This window comes from Polyergus mexicanus, unplaced genomic scaffold (genome assembly GCF_030449975.1).
Source record: "Polyergus mexicanus isolate NDT 795.1 unplaced genomic scaffold, iyPolMexi1.0 SCAF_8, whole genome shotgun sequence".
NCBI classification, from domain to species: domain Eukaryota; kingdom Metazoa; phylum Arthropoda; class Insecta; order Hymenoptera; family Formicidae; genus Polyergus; species Polyergus mexicanus.
Genome location: NW_027223328.1, coordinates 1,624,712 through 1,644,125, shown reverse-complemented (window position 1 = coordinate 1,644,125; position 19,414 = coordinate 1,624,712). Strand labels below are relative to the sequence as shown.

The following is a 19,414-nucleotide window of genomic DNA, read 5'->3' as shown; positions in this document are numbered from 1 at the left end:
AGAGGACTATTCACGAAGATAGCCTCTTTCATGACCGGGAAAGAACTCGGTTCGCATAAGCCGTGGGAAACCATTCCCGGCTAGCCGTCTTTCCAGTAGAAACTGCATGTGCGCCGGCCATATTCGGCTCTATTCCATCTCGAAAGCAACTCGATAATGAAATTTTTTGCATTGTTGTCACGGAAAATGTATCGAGAACCTTCTCGATACATTTTCCGTGGTCCCGCTTTATCTTCGTGCGGTAGAGATTATTTTCGCGAAGGATGTGGGATCGATCATCATGGAGTGCTGGCTATGCCGTAAACATTGTTCTATATTCAATACACTGTATTGAGAAAGATCGGTCTCGTGTACATGCGCGAATAATCTTTGTGTTGCCAACAAGCTAAAAATTTATTTACAAGCTAAAAGATCCCTTCCCACATAAAGCGATATAAAGAGAGTATTTTTAGCGCGTGAGATAACTTATAGCTTGATGTATAATGTGTAACGATAAAAGTAAATAATTTATTATATTAAACACGAGTTTTATCGGCGTTTATAAGAAATCTTTCTTACAGTGAGTAATATATTTTAGAGAAAAAAACATTATGGATGACAATTATGAGATGTCTTGTTTTAGTCGAAAACAGTAAGTTCCTCATGAAAATAAATTCTTTCGCGAATAATTAAACAAAACTTGCAATCTTAATAATTATTTCTTATTTTTGGTATAAATGAAAAAAGAATAATAATATAGTATTTTTATTATTACAAAATAAAAATGTATATAAAACATAATGCAAGATAATTTATTTTTGTTACTATTATTGAAAAAATATTTTAAATTTATATACGTTTAAATAAAGCTTAGTTAAGGTAAAACTTCGATTTTCATTAATTTATAGAACGTAAGAGCAAATATCCTTTTTATCATAAACATTTTATAGCATTTATTCAACGAAGTTTAAAGGATAAATTTATTCTTTATATTACAGTATTTTCTAATTAGATAAATGCGACATTTAATTTTGTCATACTGTCATCTTGTCATCCCGTCATCTTGTCTATCTCATTTAACTACGTATTCTATATATATTTGAGAGACACTGATTAATTTAACTTATGAGCAGTATTGAAAAATCTATTCTATGGCAGAAGCAATGATTTCTTCTATATTTGGATTTAGAAACACGAAATCATATTTTCTCAAAACATTATTTTATTAAAGATTATGTATTTTGTGGAAAAATAATATTCGCACTAGTGTTAATTCTTGTAGTTAATTTAACCTTAATTAAAATCACATTTTTTTACAAAAAAAAGCTTTCTTTTTTCAAAAGTTTACTGTGCATAATATAATTCTATATTCCAATTTAACATTTATATATTTATCTGATGAATATAGATAAAAATTTCAAGATATACAGATAAATAATATATACAGTAATTCGATCAATAGTTTTACATAAATACAAAAAATTTAACTACAGGACAGAGAAGATTTTTCTGAATTTTTATTCCTATTGAGGCGAGCAGTTTCTCTGGACTATTTTGCTACGTTTGTCAAAGCAAGAGAGAAAATTGAATGGTTTTGTTCTTATCTGCTTCAGTCCTTATATATTTTTTACGTTTTATATCATCATATTTTTTAGAACGTTCTTGTGTGCGTATATGTAAAGCGGCGCGATGATTAATTCAGATATTTGGATACATGGTGGATTAGTTGAAATAAAAACCGCGCGTAAAAATATATATTAAAACAAAAAATAGAAATAGGAAATGCTCAATGTACATAATATTGTACATATATATATTTATTGATTTTGATATTTTAGTTGATTTATTTACTCAGATTAGAGGAACAAACATAATTTATCTAAACATAATTATCAAATATATATTCTAAACACAGAGTAATATGCTATATATCTGATTATTATTTACTAACTTGGATAAAGCTACGCGATGGGGATTTACTTTGCATAATATATCGCTTGCTTATGCAGTTCGAATAATTCGAATAATTCACTTACGTTGTCTTGGTTCAGATTTTGTTCATATCATTCATGTATTAAGACACAAAGATGCTATGGTTAATTATAAAATTTTCTTTTTACTAATTAGATTTATAAAACTGTCGGATACACATAGCATAATTATACGTATAATAAATACATATTAAAATATTTGTATGTTAAAATTAATAAGATCATAATTTTATTTAATTTACAACCATATACAACCATTTGAGAGAGTTACATGTTTATTATAGACGATTATATAATATATATAATTATATCTTGATCGTTGAAACGCAGCACATCTCTGATCGGCTTGATAAATTTTCTTAAAGTTTCATCGAGCAGCTTGTTGGGCTCCTGCTCAAAGACAAGCATATGTGTGTGTTGTAAAAAATACAAGTATATTCACCATCCTAATACTATGCATTCTTTTACCACACCCCATCGACCTTCCGGTTACGATCTACAACGAAGCAACGTGAGTTACGATCCGTTAAAATCTCGCGCCGTAACCGACGCGTTAAAGATCGGTGAAAAGTTTCTTCAATGGAATAAAAAGATATCTCGTGTACTAAAGGGTAGAAAAGGGAATGGACAGAAAAGAGTGCCAGCCGGACATAGACCGCTGTGAAGATTCGAGCAAATTCGAGATCGACGAGGCGAAAACGAGATCTGCCGGGCAAATGGAAATTTTACGAGCGAATCCGCCGTATACGCGAGCGAATGGGGCGCGAATCCCCATGTTGGCGCGTGCTCCCGCGGTGCGGTATACACGCAGAATATTGCGACACGCTTAGACGATGACAGAGCATGATCGGCCACCGGGAGATAGTCATCTATCTGGCCGTAATGCTGGTACGCGCAATGTTCTCCGTGTATTGGTACCTACACGCAGTCTCCGGGATGGTTCTCGTTGCAATGTGGTCATTGTTTCAGTGCCACCGGATATCCTGGACTACCCTACTAGTACGGATATGGTGGTGCGGGAGGGTAGCAACGTGACGCTACGGTGCGCGGCGACGGGAACACCGGAGCCGACGGTCACGTGGCGTCGCGAGGCAGGCGGCACGATCAGCTTGTCAAACTGGCACGAAGGTACGTATCTTTGCGTTATTATTAGTGCTATTATTATTGCTTCGTCAGACTCCAACTGGATATGTTATTCTGTCACCGGTTTGCTACCTCAGATCGAGGGGTTTTCTCTCGCTCGATTTCTGCGTCCCCTTTCAACTTTATTTCATCGTTATCTCGCGTCGCGTACATCGTAATCTGTTCGCAAAATAACGTTTGTGCTGCGAGGCTTTTTTTTTACTCGCGCTAAAATAGAATATTTGTCGCGCCATTTCATGCTGATTGAACGGAATGTTTATTGTTGGTCCGATCGAATCATCGAGTGAGTTTTGATGGATTGTGCTATGTGAATCGATACGACTACGTTTTTTATTGAAGTTGCTGTAGATTGAACACGTTCGCAATTGATGCGGACAAAATTAATTTGCTTACTGATTAAATATGTCTTGTTTATTTTTTATAATAAAATAACAGAAAAAGAGAGAGGGAATTTATATTTATATTAAAAAGTTATATCGGCAATATTGCATTATTGCATCATGTAATACAAATAATGCGGCAAATATTTTAATTTTTAATAATTTTGTACCATCTCTTTAATATATCACTACGTATACTATATACTATATTTTTTTTATAATTACGATGCGCTTTTTTGATTTCATTGATATTTCTTTATTGCTGTGATATAACATCCAACAATAATTTATTCTTTCACTATCCTTTCGCTTCCTACAGTCTCTCACAATCGGCGAGAAAATTTAACGATTCGTTACACAAAATGGTTTCTTTCCTGATGTTATTATCAGCAAACTGCCGCTGGCGCGATGTCTATCGAAATAAAATCGCCGAGAATTTATAATATAAACTCATGTATTTAACCCATTCGGGGAGAAATTAATTTTGATTACAATTTCGAACAAATTTCTGTCGTTATGCCGTCTTTAAGTAAAGTCTACTAATCAACATATAATTTAATTTCTTAATTGTTGTAGAAGAGATGCTATACGAGCGTTTGCGATAGATTATATTTCAGCAAGAATTTTCTATTAATGACAATTCTGTGATGTATAATGATCGCTAATACTTGAAGTTGAATTGTCATTACAATTTTTATAACTGATTTAATTTTTAATTACAAAAATACAATAACACATTGCAATTACAATAATATAATAATACATTATTATATTTGTACACGTAATTTAACGTTTCTTCTAAAAAATTATAACACACATATATCTAGATTAAACAATTTTAATTAATTAATTAACTTTACACATAAAATCAAAATTGAAAGATACAATCCCACACAATTAAAGAGTTTTTGTTTTACAAAATCTCTCAAACGGTTCACTATTCTCACAATCCAATCATTCACAACGCTTTTGGTTTCCGGCTTTATTCAATAGTATCTCTCTTGTTTTCCGCTTTGTGTCAGGATCGTTTAGATTTTTCGTTGACTAATTGCACAAGCAAGTGCCAGAGGCATTCTTGATTGTACGTCAGGCAAGGTAGCTAAAGTACCGCTTTGATCCCTCTCTATTTCGGCTACAGACTTTTCTCTCATCCTTCTATACTTTTTCTCTCATCTTATATCTCTGTCGCCGAGTACGTTACAGAGTTTCGGGCTTCGGAAACACTGACGCGACAAGCCAATGTGCAATACATTTGTATTTTTGTTTTTTTTTCTTGTATCGAGACCGTGTCAAACAGTACAAAAAAAAACATTTTGCAATGGTAAAATATTGTTCGTGCGATCATGCCATCCATTATTCTATGCTTTATTCACCGGATGAAAGTTTTATCTTCCGAGACCGATTTTAAGGAATCACTTTAAGCATTTCGTCACGTCTCGTTATTCGTCTCTTCATCTTGCGTTCGTTTTACGGGAAAGTTCAGTCGCAATTCCATTAGACGATAAGTATCGGAAAATGGAGCATTCCATCGCACAGCTGTGCATCGCTCTTACGATTCGGTTTGCGCACTTCGTTTGACTCCCAATAATAGTTGAAGAGACGAAAAGAGAATTCTTTTATCTTTTTATTCTTATACGATAATCCATATTAAGCGGGTCCGCTTTGTGAAGACAATTTTAATAATTTGATGTGCGAATTTACCCCAAAGGTCTCAACGGATGCGCTTATGGAAACGCTTTTTAAGATATTGTGCAGACGTCGTTATGCATAAATTTTATGATACATATTTAAATGTTACAAAAAGTACACGAGGAATAATTTATACTGTTCAGTAAATAGGATAACGCATTGATTTTCTAATAATAAAATTAATGGCTATTATAAAATTATTAAAATAAATGATAAATATTCTAAATACGCATACATATTTTTAATATAGACATAATAAATATAATTAAAAATAATATATAATTTTATTGTTGAAGACTTACTAAATTGCTTTATTTCTTCAAAGATTTTTATTTTATATTAAAAACTTTTCTTTGCATATATGTATAGATGTCTGCATATATCTATACTTTTTATATTTATATTTGTTGTATATAAATTTTGTATTAAAATATTTTTAATTATACATACATATATATATATATATTATAATTACTTATAAATATTTTTATATTATGCAAGTTACGTTACATTGTTTTTTGACGATAATATGTACATATAATTGTATATACATTAGTAGGTCGCTGATCTATAAAGGAACTATGTAAATTATATGATAATCAATCGGGAAATAAATTTTACTAGCTTGTCAATTTAATTTTATTGCGCACTCACAATGTGGAACTAATTGTGATTTCAATATACAAATCGATTAGCACGTTTAATTATATAATATCGAAATTAAGGAAATACATATTTTAATTAAACTTGAAATCAGTTGTTTCATAATATTAAGCTAGTCGACCATATTGCAGTATGTGAAACAGGAATTATCGGAAAACATCGGAGAATAAATATTAATTTACAACACATGTGAAATTACAACTGTGACATACATTACATAATAAGTACTACTTTGTTCACTTTCGCGCATTAATATTTATATTACATTCCATTTAGTACAACTTGCAATCTAATAGAAATATACAATATTTTTCAATAACTAATCAATATTTTATTTTCTCAATGTTAATATGTACATTGGAAAATGTTTTGTTTTATTGTATATTTTCATATAAAAAGAAATGTGGATGGAAAAATACATTGAATGTGCTTTACCTAAATTGCATGAAAATTTTGCTAAATGCAAAATCTACAATTAAATATATCCTTTGCATTTCACATTCTCGCTATTTATCACATAATTAAAGTACAATATATGTGTGTTGATTGATATATGTTATAAATGTATACGTTAAATGATATAAATGATATATCAAGAAAAAAAGAATAAGATATTCAAATTCATAAATAAATGTATTGGTATCATTAATATTATTAATATTATTAATATTGTTGGTGTTATTAATATTTAAACAGAATTAAACAGGATTAATAACAATTTAATAAATATTTTATATGAAGAAAACTGCTTTTATTCTTATTGTCATTATAATATTTGTATTCGCTAATAGTAATAATTTTTTAATTATTGAATATATTTAATCGATAATATTATGTAAATTAAAAGAGTAACACTTCTGGCTTCAAAGGAGAAAAGCATATTTTATATAAAGATTTTAAATGGCGAAAGAGAATTTATGAGAAATGTGTTTACGATTCAAAATACTTTGTTAAAAATTAATATAATTGAATAATTCACGCGCCGTAATTTGCGTTTATATTGATTTATATGCCTGCATTTTTGTATAAACTGTTACAGCGGCAAGTATCGAAGGTCCGGAACTGGAAATAACACGCATTACACGTCTCCATATGGGACCGTATCTCTGCATAGCATCTAACGGGGTGCCACCGACAGTCAGCAAGCGGATCTTTCTCACTGTTCACTGTACGTAATTTTGCTACATGATTCTAGATTCCGTTTTATGACCAAGGGACACATTTCTATTGAAACAACGTTGCAAAATACGCATAAATGATTTTTTCATTACAATCGAGAGAAGTATTGTCAAATGTATTTCTGTTTTATTAAATAAAAAATATTACACGCATGCACGCATAGACATACGTATGTATATCTAATCATGTTTAAAAAAATCTTACATAATGATTATATATTAAAAAAATTTTTTAATAAAAATTAGGCGTATAAAATATCATATTATTATAATTTTTGCTTCAAGATGAAGCTTTTTCGATGCAGTCGAAAAAATTTGGCACTATTCTATCTAGTCCCTATTATATCTTCTATACATATATGCTTACACATAAATGATTTTATGCAGTTCCATGTTCTGTTCTAGAAATTCTTTCTTATGCGTCGCGCTTGCCACAAAATATAATTTAAATTGTCGTACTCGCGCGTGCTGTAAGCGATCTCGCGTAATGACACCTCTCGGAGTGGGCATGGTGAATAGCTGATCCCGAGAGCCATTGTTTCTGAAAATGGAGTTAAATCTTTCCCGCCGTTGGCTACGTAATTTTGCTATGCGATGTCACGAGCCGCTTGCTACGAGGACAAGTGACATTTCTGGATTGATTAAAAAATAAGAGGAACTTATCTCGTGAAAAATCATTTAAAAAATGAATAGAGGAATCTTAATAGAACCTTTATTTTATGATTGCGTCAAACGTCAGATATCTCGATGAGTTTGAAAATCTTGATAGATGTTATATTAAATTTATTTTTTTTTGCTGTTTAAAAATTTTTAGCATTAAATATATCTATGTCTCAAATTAAAGAGTGATTATAATAAAATTTTATTAATATAACGCGAGTAGAGATAAAACTTTATTATTTAATTTTTACTTCAATGCAATAGAAAAATTTGTTAATGAAAGGCACATTTGCACAAATTCATACCCAACATAATAAATACTTAAATTATTAATAGCATAATATTTGCATTTTAATACATATTTTATTAAAATATATAATTTTGTATAGTTCAGCCTATGGTTTGGATTGAAAATCAACTAGTGGGTGCTTACGAAGGACAAAGCCTTACATTGGAATGTCATAGCGAAGCTCATCCTAATCCTATCACTTATTGGACGAAACCAACAAATGAGACTATTGCTAACGGTGAGCAGACATTTCTAATAATCATCTCTAATAATTTCATCATAGAAAATATCGTCAACAATAAACGATAAACTACAAATACACATTTTTTTTTTTTAAGAAGAAAAATATTTATTTTAATATGATTTCTTGAAAGAATTTGGTATATTTAAATTTATTATTATCTCAAGTATGTGCATATTAATATCAACACATATTAAAACAATATCACGCTATTGACAATTCTATCCTTATATATTTCACATTTAAAGCAAATTTTCTTTGTGGCTATTCAAATTACTATCATATTTCTATATTTATTTCTCGAAGATAAATAAAGCAGTTTTTTTAACTGATAAATTTGTGCTTGTTAAAATAATGTTCTGTATTGGGTTGAAAAATATTCTCATTTTATGAATAATATTCATCATTTGGGAAGGTAGAAAAATGAGAGTTTTACTAAAACCGGAAGCTCGTTTCATTCCAATTTGAGATAATTATTATAAAGTCTTTTTTTCTTTTCTTTCGCGTGCGCACGCCGGGAGGTGCACGCCTGAGCAGTTGTAATGCGATTCGCCTTAATTACACCGTGCTAACGCGGCTGTTTTACTCTAATTGCTACCATGCATCTTTGCGATATGCCAAGGGGTTAAGGGCAAGGGCAGTGGCATTAAAACTTAAGACGTGTGCATGCCATCTCGTGTCGGGTCGCTAATACGTGACAGCACCGTCCGTATATAAACGTGGTAGGCTGAAATTTTTCTTGAAAGTGTGTTGCAATGAAAAGGTACATACGAATTAATTAATTAAAAAAAAAAAACGCGGAATTGTTCTGCAAGTCAAAGTTTTTATCAGCTATCGCAGTTTGATGTAATCACTTAATTAACGTTGGATAGAAGTTCTTGTAACTCGCGGTAAATAAAATTAGCATTAAAATTTTTATCGATCAATTGTAAAGAAGAGAAAGTCTTTATTATATGATTGTTGCATTTGCGCAAATATTTTTGAATGCAGAGAACTATATTATGCGAAATGACGTTACAAATTATTTTTATGAATGTATTTAACGTTATAAGTGAATAGTAAAACAATTAAAATGCCTAATTTTAATAACACATTAAATTTATTCTTTGTTAGAACACGGATTCATGCATCCAATTTCATTATTAGGAATAATAATAGATAAAATGTGTGTATATAATAAAAATTATCTTATGATTGTATTATTTTTATGCTTTTACATAAAATAGATTTATAAAATCACATATATTTATATAAGCGGCGATACAATAAATAAATTTTTACAAAAAAGTGCGGAATAATTATTACTAATAATACGCGATGTGCACACTTGCACTAATATATATTAATAAATTCTCTTTAAAGTAACATTTGTTCACATTGACAGTGTCAGAGTCTCAAACTAATAATATAAAAATCGATATTCGTGGCGTTTTCTACATGCGGAACAAAAATGACATATGCACGAATAACATGGTTTGCTTTATGCACACTTTGCACAGTTCTATGCAATATTTAAGCTCCTTGGAACATAAATACGAAGTTTATGCTGCGCGCATCGATCCAGAATTTTCCGTTATTCCGGGCTACCGTGAAAGCTTGTCTAATTAGTGCTATTTCATTCGCGGCAATGAAACGGATTAGCTTTTTAACGAGGGACAAGTACAATTATATCAACGCGAAAAAGCCGATTTTGCATATCATGCATTTCTAGTTAACAACATTTCCCACGAATTATTGACTTTGATTAAAAAATCAGTACGATTACAATTTACGCGTGCATGCAAAATTTATAATTATTGTTTTATTAATTGCGCTATCGATATTGTTAATCTACATCTGTGATAAACCTATTATTTATAAACAATATATGTAATATTATTTTACCAATTGAAAGCAACTAACTTATTATTATCTAATATTTGTTATATTATACGACGTTATTTCAGCATATTTAATGTGTATAGTTTAAAGATCGATATTTTCACGCTTTTCAGACGACAACTATAAGATCGAAACAATCCCCAAGGGATCATATGAAATGACAATGAAGCTCGTGATAAAATCTGTACGAGTTCAGGATTTTGGATCCTTTCGGTGTGTAGCGACGAATTCTCTCGGAGAAACTGATGGAAGGATAAAACTTTATAGTGAGTAACATTTATAAATCTATTTATCTCTATAATATTTTATATTCTTTTTATTATTTATATTATTCAGTTTGCCTTTTTATAATATAATAATTATACTACAATAACGTAATTATTTGACACGGAAAATATATTAATAATCAAATTTTATTTCGTAAATATTGCACAACCCTTTTCGCTTTAGTTTCTTTTGTGATATGCATATTATGAGCGGAGAAATAGACAATGAAGACATTATATTTTAATAAATTACAAAAAAGAAATCTTGATGAGTTTGTATATTTTATTTTTTTATTATTTTTAATAATATATTACAATTACGTGTACGTACGAGGGGTAATTAGTTTTATTTATTATTGGGAAATATATTGTGGAATAATTTGGTAATTAAACTTATTAACAAAATTGAAAATGTACAAATTGAAATTCATTGTGGCATAATACGCAAACGCGATGCTTTATACAACGAACGAAATACCTGGATGTTTTCCGGTACACAGTTATTTCGGGGGCAGAGCAAAACATCTCGTTCCGGAATTAAACCAGCAGCGTTCGTGATTCTTAAGCGGATAACTTATCGGTTTATCGCCGATCGATATAACTTTCTCGACGTAATTGCCCCAATCTCAGTGTACCAATGCAGCTCGTCTCTCGTTCCACGACGCCATCGCTAAATTCCATCATCCTTCCGTGCATACGAACTTTGAAAGCCAAACAACCTTTCTCCGTTCCTGTTTACCCCAGTCCCTTCGCTTACTCTCGTGACGGAATAAAAAGAACCGGCAATCTCTCGCAGGACGTGAAAAATGTTGCTCGTTAGCTAACGACATTAGTAGCCTTGCTATTTCTTCGCGTACAATAAAGAATGAAAGTGCCGGTGCAAAGCCTTCTAAGCTTCTGAAAGGGAACATTGCTGTGAATCGAGCCAGGTCGAATCACATCGCGCGTCGTGTCATGTCACGTCATCTTCGTGCCACTACGTCACGCGTCCATCCCGTTCGCCGTCATTATATTTCACTGGATATCTCGCGCGAGATTCAAGTGGTAAGCGCACCAAATACGTAAAGCACGACCCGTCCGTTCTGTTCGACCTCGCTGATGTTAATTGATCGCCTCTCCAATTAGAGTGTCGGCGATGGAAGGAAAGGGACGGGGGTAACGACGGCAGAAGGACGGAAGCGGTCCGTTCAAAGAGAAAGGTAGAGAATGATGGCTTTAACGAAAATCGCGCCGTTCATGATGATTGGATAAGGGAAGGGGGTGAAAGGGGGAGAATCGTAGTGCGCGCGAGGCACTTAATTATCGACAATTGCAAATAAAACGCTGCGGTTGAAACGACACGGCGGAATGGCGGGACACGCCCGGGTCACGAATTTCCATTCTTACGAATGACTTTTCTAGTAATTATTCTGCTAGTTTAATCCAATGGGTTGTCTCGCGTTCTCCTTTGAAATTGCCCTGCATGCTGCCCTGTCGTCGTATAATCGAAAGCTTTTCCCGCGCGGCACATATGCTTAATAATATTAACAATAATTACCGAGAAAAACGAGCCATGGATTATATGGCTATCTAAAGTCGATTAACTTCAATGAGAATCTTACTTGAACTGGAACATGAAGAGAAGAAAAGAAGTGAAAAAGGACGAATTAACGTGGCACGGCTCGTGCGAGAAGAGGCGAGTTACAAGAGGACAGGATTGTTTTAAAGGCGGCTAAGATTGTGTAAGGCACTTTGTACGCGAGTCGCGCCATCGCGTCGGTCGTTCCGAGTCTGTACAATGACGTGCACGCATGGCATGCAAGTCCTGTGCATGATGGCCTATATTCAAATTGCATTATATCACCGGATGAGGGTGCGCGAGCGCGCGCGCGCGCGCGTATAGATGTGACCGATAAATGCTCCGTAGAAGCCATGGTCGTTAGTTCACTTTTGCTGCGCTAGCCGGCGAATGTTCTTTGAGGAAGAATTAAATCGCAATTGCTCTCGTAAATCTGATTTTACAACGTCCGGTATTACGCTGCAATAATTTTTAAAGATTATTAGCAATTAATGTGATTTAATTACTATTTTCTGTTATTATTACATTCGTGCATTATAACGTGCGATATTAATTGTATTAGTTCGCGCAGCGTTGTAAGTTATCCTATTTTCTTCAATTTATATGATCGTCTGCACAATTTCTATAAATAATTACAATTTGTCTTTTTCCTTTACCTTTTTTCATTTTTGATTTCCCGATATTAATGATGCAGAGAAATTTTTAATTATATATTCATAATTCTCTAGGCTACTCGAAATTCTTAGTGAAATATCGAATAAAAAAGAAATTTATGAAAAAAGACAAGAATTATTTTACTTCTACGCTTGTTCTTTGCTTACGCTCAGACGCTATTAAGCGTGTTACCGTGAAATGGCAGGCATCATCGGTAGTGTAGCGAACAGAATTGCGAGTCTTACGGGCGGAATGCATTACTGGTTAATTGCAGTGAGATGGAAGAGAACTCTGAGCATCTTAAACCACAGTCGCAATATTCATTACCGCAGATACAGCAAGCATCAAAGAAAATTATATAACAGCGTACTAATAAATGTAAATTAGTAATTTAAGGTATTTAGGACGATAACAATTGCAACGAGGTTCTCGGTAACAGTGCGGTACATAAAGCTGACCACAATCCCGATATTCGGCCGAAACGTGGTGTCCAAGCGTATTAATTAATGTATTTATTAAATTTATTAATACATTATTACGGTAAACTGTCAGGATAGCCGAGAGAACACATTTTGTATCTCAACTATACGAATATATAGCGTACAACGTATGCTTTCCTAGATTTGTAAACAGTACTACGAGCAAACATAAATGCATTGACCTTGCAGGAGTAAACACAATTGTCGCTATGAATTGAAATCAACGTTGCACAAGTCTCTGCACATCGCGAATGAAAGTTGATTAATATTTCAATGTTGATTTTCTTCGAATTTATTTGCCAAGATAATTTTCAAATTATGAGATGTACCAAAAAATATTTAAATGATTAAACGAGAAGAATTATAAAAAAATATAAATAATTTTGTGTAATTATATTATATACATAATATATATAATTATGATAATCAGTAAAAAATTGACAAATATATTTCTTTTGTTTTTATCGTATTTCAGTTTCGATCAATTTACACGAACGTCTGTTCAATATATCAAAGTTGAAGGAGAACTGTATTGTTGTTGTCCTAATCTATCGAAGGGATATTGACGTTCGTCTTTGTCCCGTAATCTCAATTGTTTCCGGTTGTCACCTGAGAATGTTGCACGACCTGCGCGCGCTGTCATCCCACGGATATTAATTAGAAAAAATGCAGTTTTGCCTCGTACGGCAATGTCGATGCACGCGCGAGAGGATTAATATCGCTTTCGAACTCTCGACATTTCGACGGAGCGTGCAAGTGACAAGAGCTCTCCAGGTTTTGTGGGAACGCCGTTCGGACGACATTCCAATACATCAAATCCGGAGAGCATCGCACGGAAAGTCCGACCGCTTGGCCGATTATTTTTCCAGTTATTACTCGCGGACAGGCTTTACCGATATCTCGATTCACCATTTACGCCCGTTTGTTTCGAACACAATTCGACGTAAAACGACTTTCTATTGCGCTGCATACCGTAACGGATGTTCCATCTCCACTCTGATAAGCGCGAATTTAAGCGCTCGCTCGTTTATCAATATCAAATTTCATTAATTGATATGTACTTTTTATTTATTATCATTGAGTTTTATCTACACTATGTGTGCAAAAATCACCATTATGTATTCGCTGCTATCTTGCGTATTTACTTAATATGAAAGATTTGTTTACACATCGCGAATATTTTATATTGGAATTTATTGTAAAACCAATGCTAATAACAACGATAAACGTGTGGATGAAATTAACACAGTAGAACAAATCTTTAGCTTCTATAATTAACTTTGAAATTCTGCTCTCTCTATTGCGTCAAAATTGTGCACATGTTTAAATTTACATATTTAATCGTGTATATTGTAATTAAGATAAATTACTATATTTCTTTGCTGCCTTAAAATCGTATATTGTTATTGTAATTATTTAGGCATTGGTGTAACTTTTGATTATATAATAATTAATTGAGAAAACATTTTTATACATGAAGTAAAATTAAATCAAACTGCGTAATGTGAGACTATAATCTTCAGTTAATTTTCAATAAAATTGACAATTAATTTTAATAGAATTTAAATACAAAGATTACATGTTTGTAACGGATATTACACTAGAATATTATAAGAAAGAATAATATATATAAACATCTTTGTGTTAGAAAAATGACTTTCTTTAAAAATTTATAAACCAGAGGAATAAAGTGATAATTCTCTAGAAAATCTATTTCTTTTTTCTATAGAATCTGTTTAAAAAAAGAAAGTACAGAAAGGTATACATATATGGTATTGTTCTCTCAGGAAACTTAATTCACAAAGAGATTCATAAAAACATGCTGCAAAGTATCTTATTTCTTATCAAAAAACATATCTGACCTTTCTTGGTTACTCTAACTTTGGTTACCAAATTTATTTATCGTATTTTCAGAAATCGATAAGCCCACCACGCGCAAACCAGGCACGAGGCGAGAGTCGAAGAAGACATGGAAGACCGATTACAGTCATGAGAAAAAAGTCGCTGGTATGAAGGACGAGCCAATGCTGAAAGGTGATGATATTGGCGACGAGCAGATCGATTTTCAGTCGGCGACGGCCTCATCGGCGTTTCATCGCCATTTGCTTACAAATTTCGGAATAACTGCCATAACCGCGATATTGGTCGGTGGTTTATCCACGCAGACCACCGTTGTTCAGTAAAAACTATACGAAAAGAAGATTATGGTAAAGTAATGTAGAAAGAGTCTCTGGATGCGAGATTAAACATCGCGCGTGGCAAGCATTGCAACGAAGTAATGTCGATAAGAATAATGCTCCGAAGGGTCGCTGTACTCGATAAAAAGTCTCTTCCTGTTGTACATGAAATTTGCATAAAGTGGACGTAGGATGAAGATCTGTTTTTATATAGAAGCATGAAGGGTCCGAAGTATCTGGTTGATCAGAGTGACCGGGATACTTCGTGAGGGAGCGTAATTAACACATTGCAAGCCGAACGTGTACTAATAGACTTTCCTCTCTATCTAAAGACATAGAAAGCTACCAATCTATTAACCCCTTTACGCTAAAGGCGTTAGAGTAGCTGGCTTTTACCGTTCCCATTTCGAGCGGTAACCTTGTTGACCTCGCCATCACTTGAAGAAGAAAGTCTATAAATCAAATAAAAAGGGTACATATTATTTGCAATCGCACTTTCTAAAAAGTTGTTAAAATAAATATTTTTTTGTTTGTTTTATACATTTATTGTATATGTGTGTGTATATGTATGAATATAATAGCATAGAAATTTTATTTCAATCTACTTAAAAAAAATCGCATATTTTTTTATTTTTTTATAAATTATAAAATATCTGGTTTTTGTAATTTGTTCAATCTTTAAATTACAGTAATAAAATATAATGTTATTATGTTATTATTATATGTTATTTTTTTTTTACATACACACATATCGTAAGTATTGATGTAAATATGAATATAAAGATATAAACTTTCGTTACTTTCACATCTCCAAATATTAACAGTACATAGCTTGCAATTTGCTAATAATGTCTAAGTATAAAGTATAGAGTAATGAAAGTACATTGTGTATATGTGGGATCCCAAATAATTTTTTACAAAAAGTTGTTTGTTATTTTTTAGAACCTGCAATATCTCTAGCATTCGAAAGTTTATTTTTTATCATGAATACTGTAAATGTATTCCTGTTTACTTTAATTTTATTTCAATTTAAATTATATATTAAACTTTTAATTATTTTACTACGTTGTTCTGTTATTAGAAATGTACATGTTAGAAAGTTAATTGTATCTTTTATAGTATGTATCAATAAAAAATAATAAATACTTGTACATATATGCAGCAAGAATAATAAGAAATTTGTAATAAGATGCAATGGAATTTAATTATTAGAAAAATAATAGTGTATAAATGAATATATACTTTAAATAGAGTCTCCACAATAATGTTATTGTATATTATATTAAATTATTTTACAAAGTTATTTATTTTATAAAACTATTTATGCAATATTTTTATGACAGATTTTACTGAGTTCCGTCTTTTGTTTCTTGGACACATAAAATACATCGTAAAAAAGAATGTGCCTCACATTTTCATCGTAAAGAGATTTATTTTGTTTAAGTAAGTTTCAATAACTTTTAAACAGGAAAAGTTGGATTTATGATGTTACGTTGTAAGTGGTTATTTCAATAATTTATATGATGGCTAAAAGAACTACTTTATTTTCCATTTTTTATAAAAAAAATAGTATAGGTCTTTCTTATTAAAAAATACGGCAATATAATGATACTTTATAAAACCTGCTTATTGCATTATAAAAGATCCTTTAGATTTTAGATGGCGTATCATTGTGATATCAAAAAGATATTGATTATATTTCTTGTCGATTTTATAATTATATACTCTATTATTTAATTTAAATATTTATACATATATATATATATATGTATATGTGTATGTATATGTGTATGTGAGATCTTTTTATAACAGATTTATCGCATTATATAAAGCATTATATTACGACTAGAATCGTAATACATAATTTTATAATTGCATTTTATATTTATTCTGTTGTTCGAATATGTTCCCAATTTTTGTGTTTTCTGCGTGTTTAAGTAAAATTCCTAGCTTAATGTAATCATTGTGTTTATGTTACAGAATGACAATAATTTTCTGAAAATTTCCGTTATTAGCGGAATGATCACTAAAGTATTTTTAATTCGAATACCTCGAGACCATGGATATGGTTATAGTAATAGGCTTATTACGTATACTGTATATATAATATAAATAATATACACACATCTGTAGAAAGCATCAACAATGAAAGAGAGAAAAAAAAGGAAGAAGACAGGATCTTTCTCAAATTTTCATGTATACAAACTTTAGTTCTAGATAAATTTAGTGTTTTAGATATATAAAAATAATGATCATACACACATCAACGAACAAAAGTAATATCTGAACGTAATATTTTCTAAGTTGTAGATCACATAAAATAAATTATTATAAAATTTACAAGTTTTTTACAAACAAAGCATATAATGTTGCAGAGATTCGTTAATAAAATCCATTTATAAATTATAATAGGTCACTCTGTATGTGTTTAAATTTTTGATTTATATATGAAATATACATATGTATATTAAAAATATGGAAATGCTAAATTTGTAAACAGGTAAAGACTATAAGTAACGATTTTAAATCTGAATATGTGTATTTTTATGTGAGATATTTTTATTAATTTTGATAGATGTGTATTAAATGTAGGTAAATATAAGTAGACTCTGCTGTATAACAAATATTAATAATATACATCGCATGCAAAAAACAGCGAATATACAATATTTTCAATCGTTAAAGCAATTTACTAGTGATTTATCAGTGGAGCTTTCATTTTATTTTCCTAACAAGTTTGTTAGCGATCAATTGCTAATCGGTTACAAATTGCTAGTCTGGTTTACATTTTTGAAATGGATCCATCAATTTCGCGATGCTACTTGCGTATGTTTGTGATGACCCCAAATGTGCTATGTACATATACGTAGACGATGTGATAACCGGTAAATTATTGTACGGCGTTGCATTTCTTCGATATATAGAGCTACTGGTATTGTATAATAATAGTATGTGTACGATATTGTAGAATAAGCCTCAGGGACATATATATATGCTAAGCTGTAAGTTATATTAGTTTTTGCATTTGTGTGTGGTCACAATAACTCTCCCCTCCTATGTAAATATAATGTACCTTATCGCGTACTTGGGCAATAAATGTTAGACAATCGTGATAATTGTTCGAATTGTTGTCTTTGTCTTGTGTCTCATTTTTATTTTTTGAAATTTAAATTGATTTCAAGCCGAGTAAAAAGAAGAGATATTAATTGTATTTGAGTAAAAATATATTATGCAGAGATCATATTCTTCTGCTTATCACATTTGTTATTTATGATTCTGATTAATTTGAAATATAACAATGTTTTTGTAATACTTTTATTATTAAATATTTTTTTTGTTGCCATTTTTTAAAATAAAAACTAGTTAAAATTAGTTGCATTTAATTCTATATAAAAAACTAACTTGTGTATATATATATATATATATATATATACAGGGTGACCCATTTTAACTTAGGCAGCCAAATAACTCGAAAAATAAGCACACTACGAAAAAATGTTTAGAATCAAAATTTTGTCATTTCGAGGGGGACGTACAATGACGTTAAAATGAGCCCCCCCACCCCTTCCCCTGGGCGGTGAGGGGGGGCAAGTTTGAAATCTTAAATGGGAACCCCTATTTTTTATTGCATATTCGGAATCTTTGGCTAAAAACACATACAATTTGTCTGAAACATTTTTCTCGATTCATGATAGATGGCGCTGTAATCGACGAAATTCAATTTCTTCGATTTCTCTTACTGAGAACCCATGCTTACGATTCTGCAATAAATTAACAATAAAAATACCACGTTTTCATTGTTAATACTCGAAATTAGTCTTAAAACAAACTTCTCATTATTTTTTATTACTCATTAATTACTTCTCAAGAAACTGCTTTTAGCGTAACCTGCCCTTTAGGAGTACTCTGCGTTGATACCACTGCTTTTGGACTTTCCATCTGATGGAGTTCCTCTAAGTATCCCTCCAAAATTTTGTCCATTTAGTGCCAAAGTCACAAGTGTTTATGTATTTTTTTAACATTTGTACTCTGATAAAATTCTGGTAAAATGGCAAATTATACGCCTACAGAAGTAGTCGATATTCTTATAACCTTTGGCGAATGTGGTAGAAATTACAGACTTACTGCCCGTACTTATGCGGAGCGATTCCCAAATCGCCAGTACTCTGCGTTGATACCACTGCTT

The 19,414-nt window shown here is 31.6% G+C and overlaps 1 protein-coding gene across 2 annotated transcripts in view; it reads left to right on the top strand.

Annotated features, from left to right (window-relative positions):
- The window catches only part of LOC138935459 (neurotrimin), a 76,492-nt gene extending 60,691 nt beyond the window's left edge, over nt 1-15,801 (top strand). The window contains exons 4-8 of one of the 2 annotated variants that reach the window (XM_070300041.1): nt 2,940-3,098; nt 6,885-7,013; nt 8,073-8,210; nt 10,208-10,360; nt 14,966-15,801. In XM_070300041.1, the coding sequence (XP_070156142.1) occupies nt 2,940-3,098; nt 6,885-7,013; nt 8,073-8,210; nt 10,208-10,360; nt 14,966-15,234 (848 nt within the window). In that variant the 3' untranslated portion in view covers nt 15,235-15,801. The remainder of the gene's footprint in view (nt 1-2,939; nt 3,099-6,884; nt 7,014-8,072; nt 8,211-10,207; nt 10,361-14,965) is intronic. The other variant, XM_070300043.1, reaches the window with a different exon arrangement.
- The last annotated feature ends 3,613 nt before the right edge of the window (nt 15,802-19,414 follow it).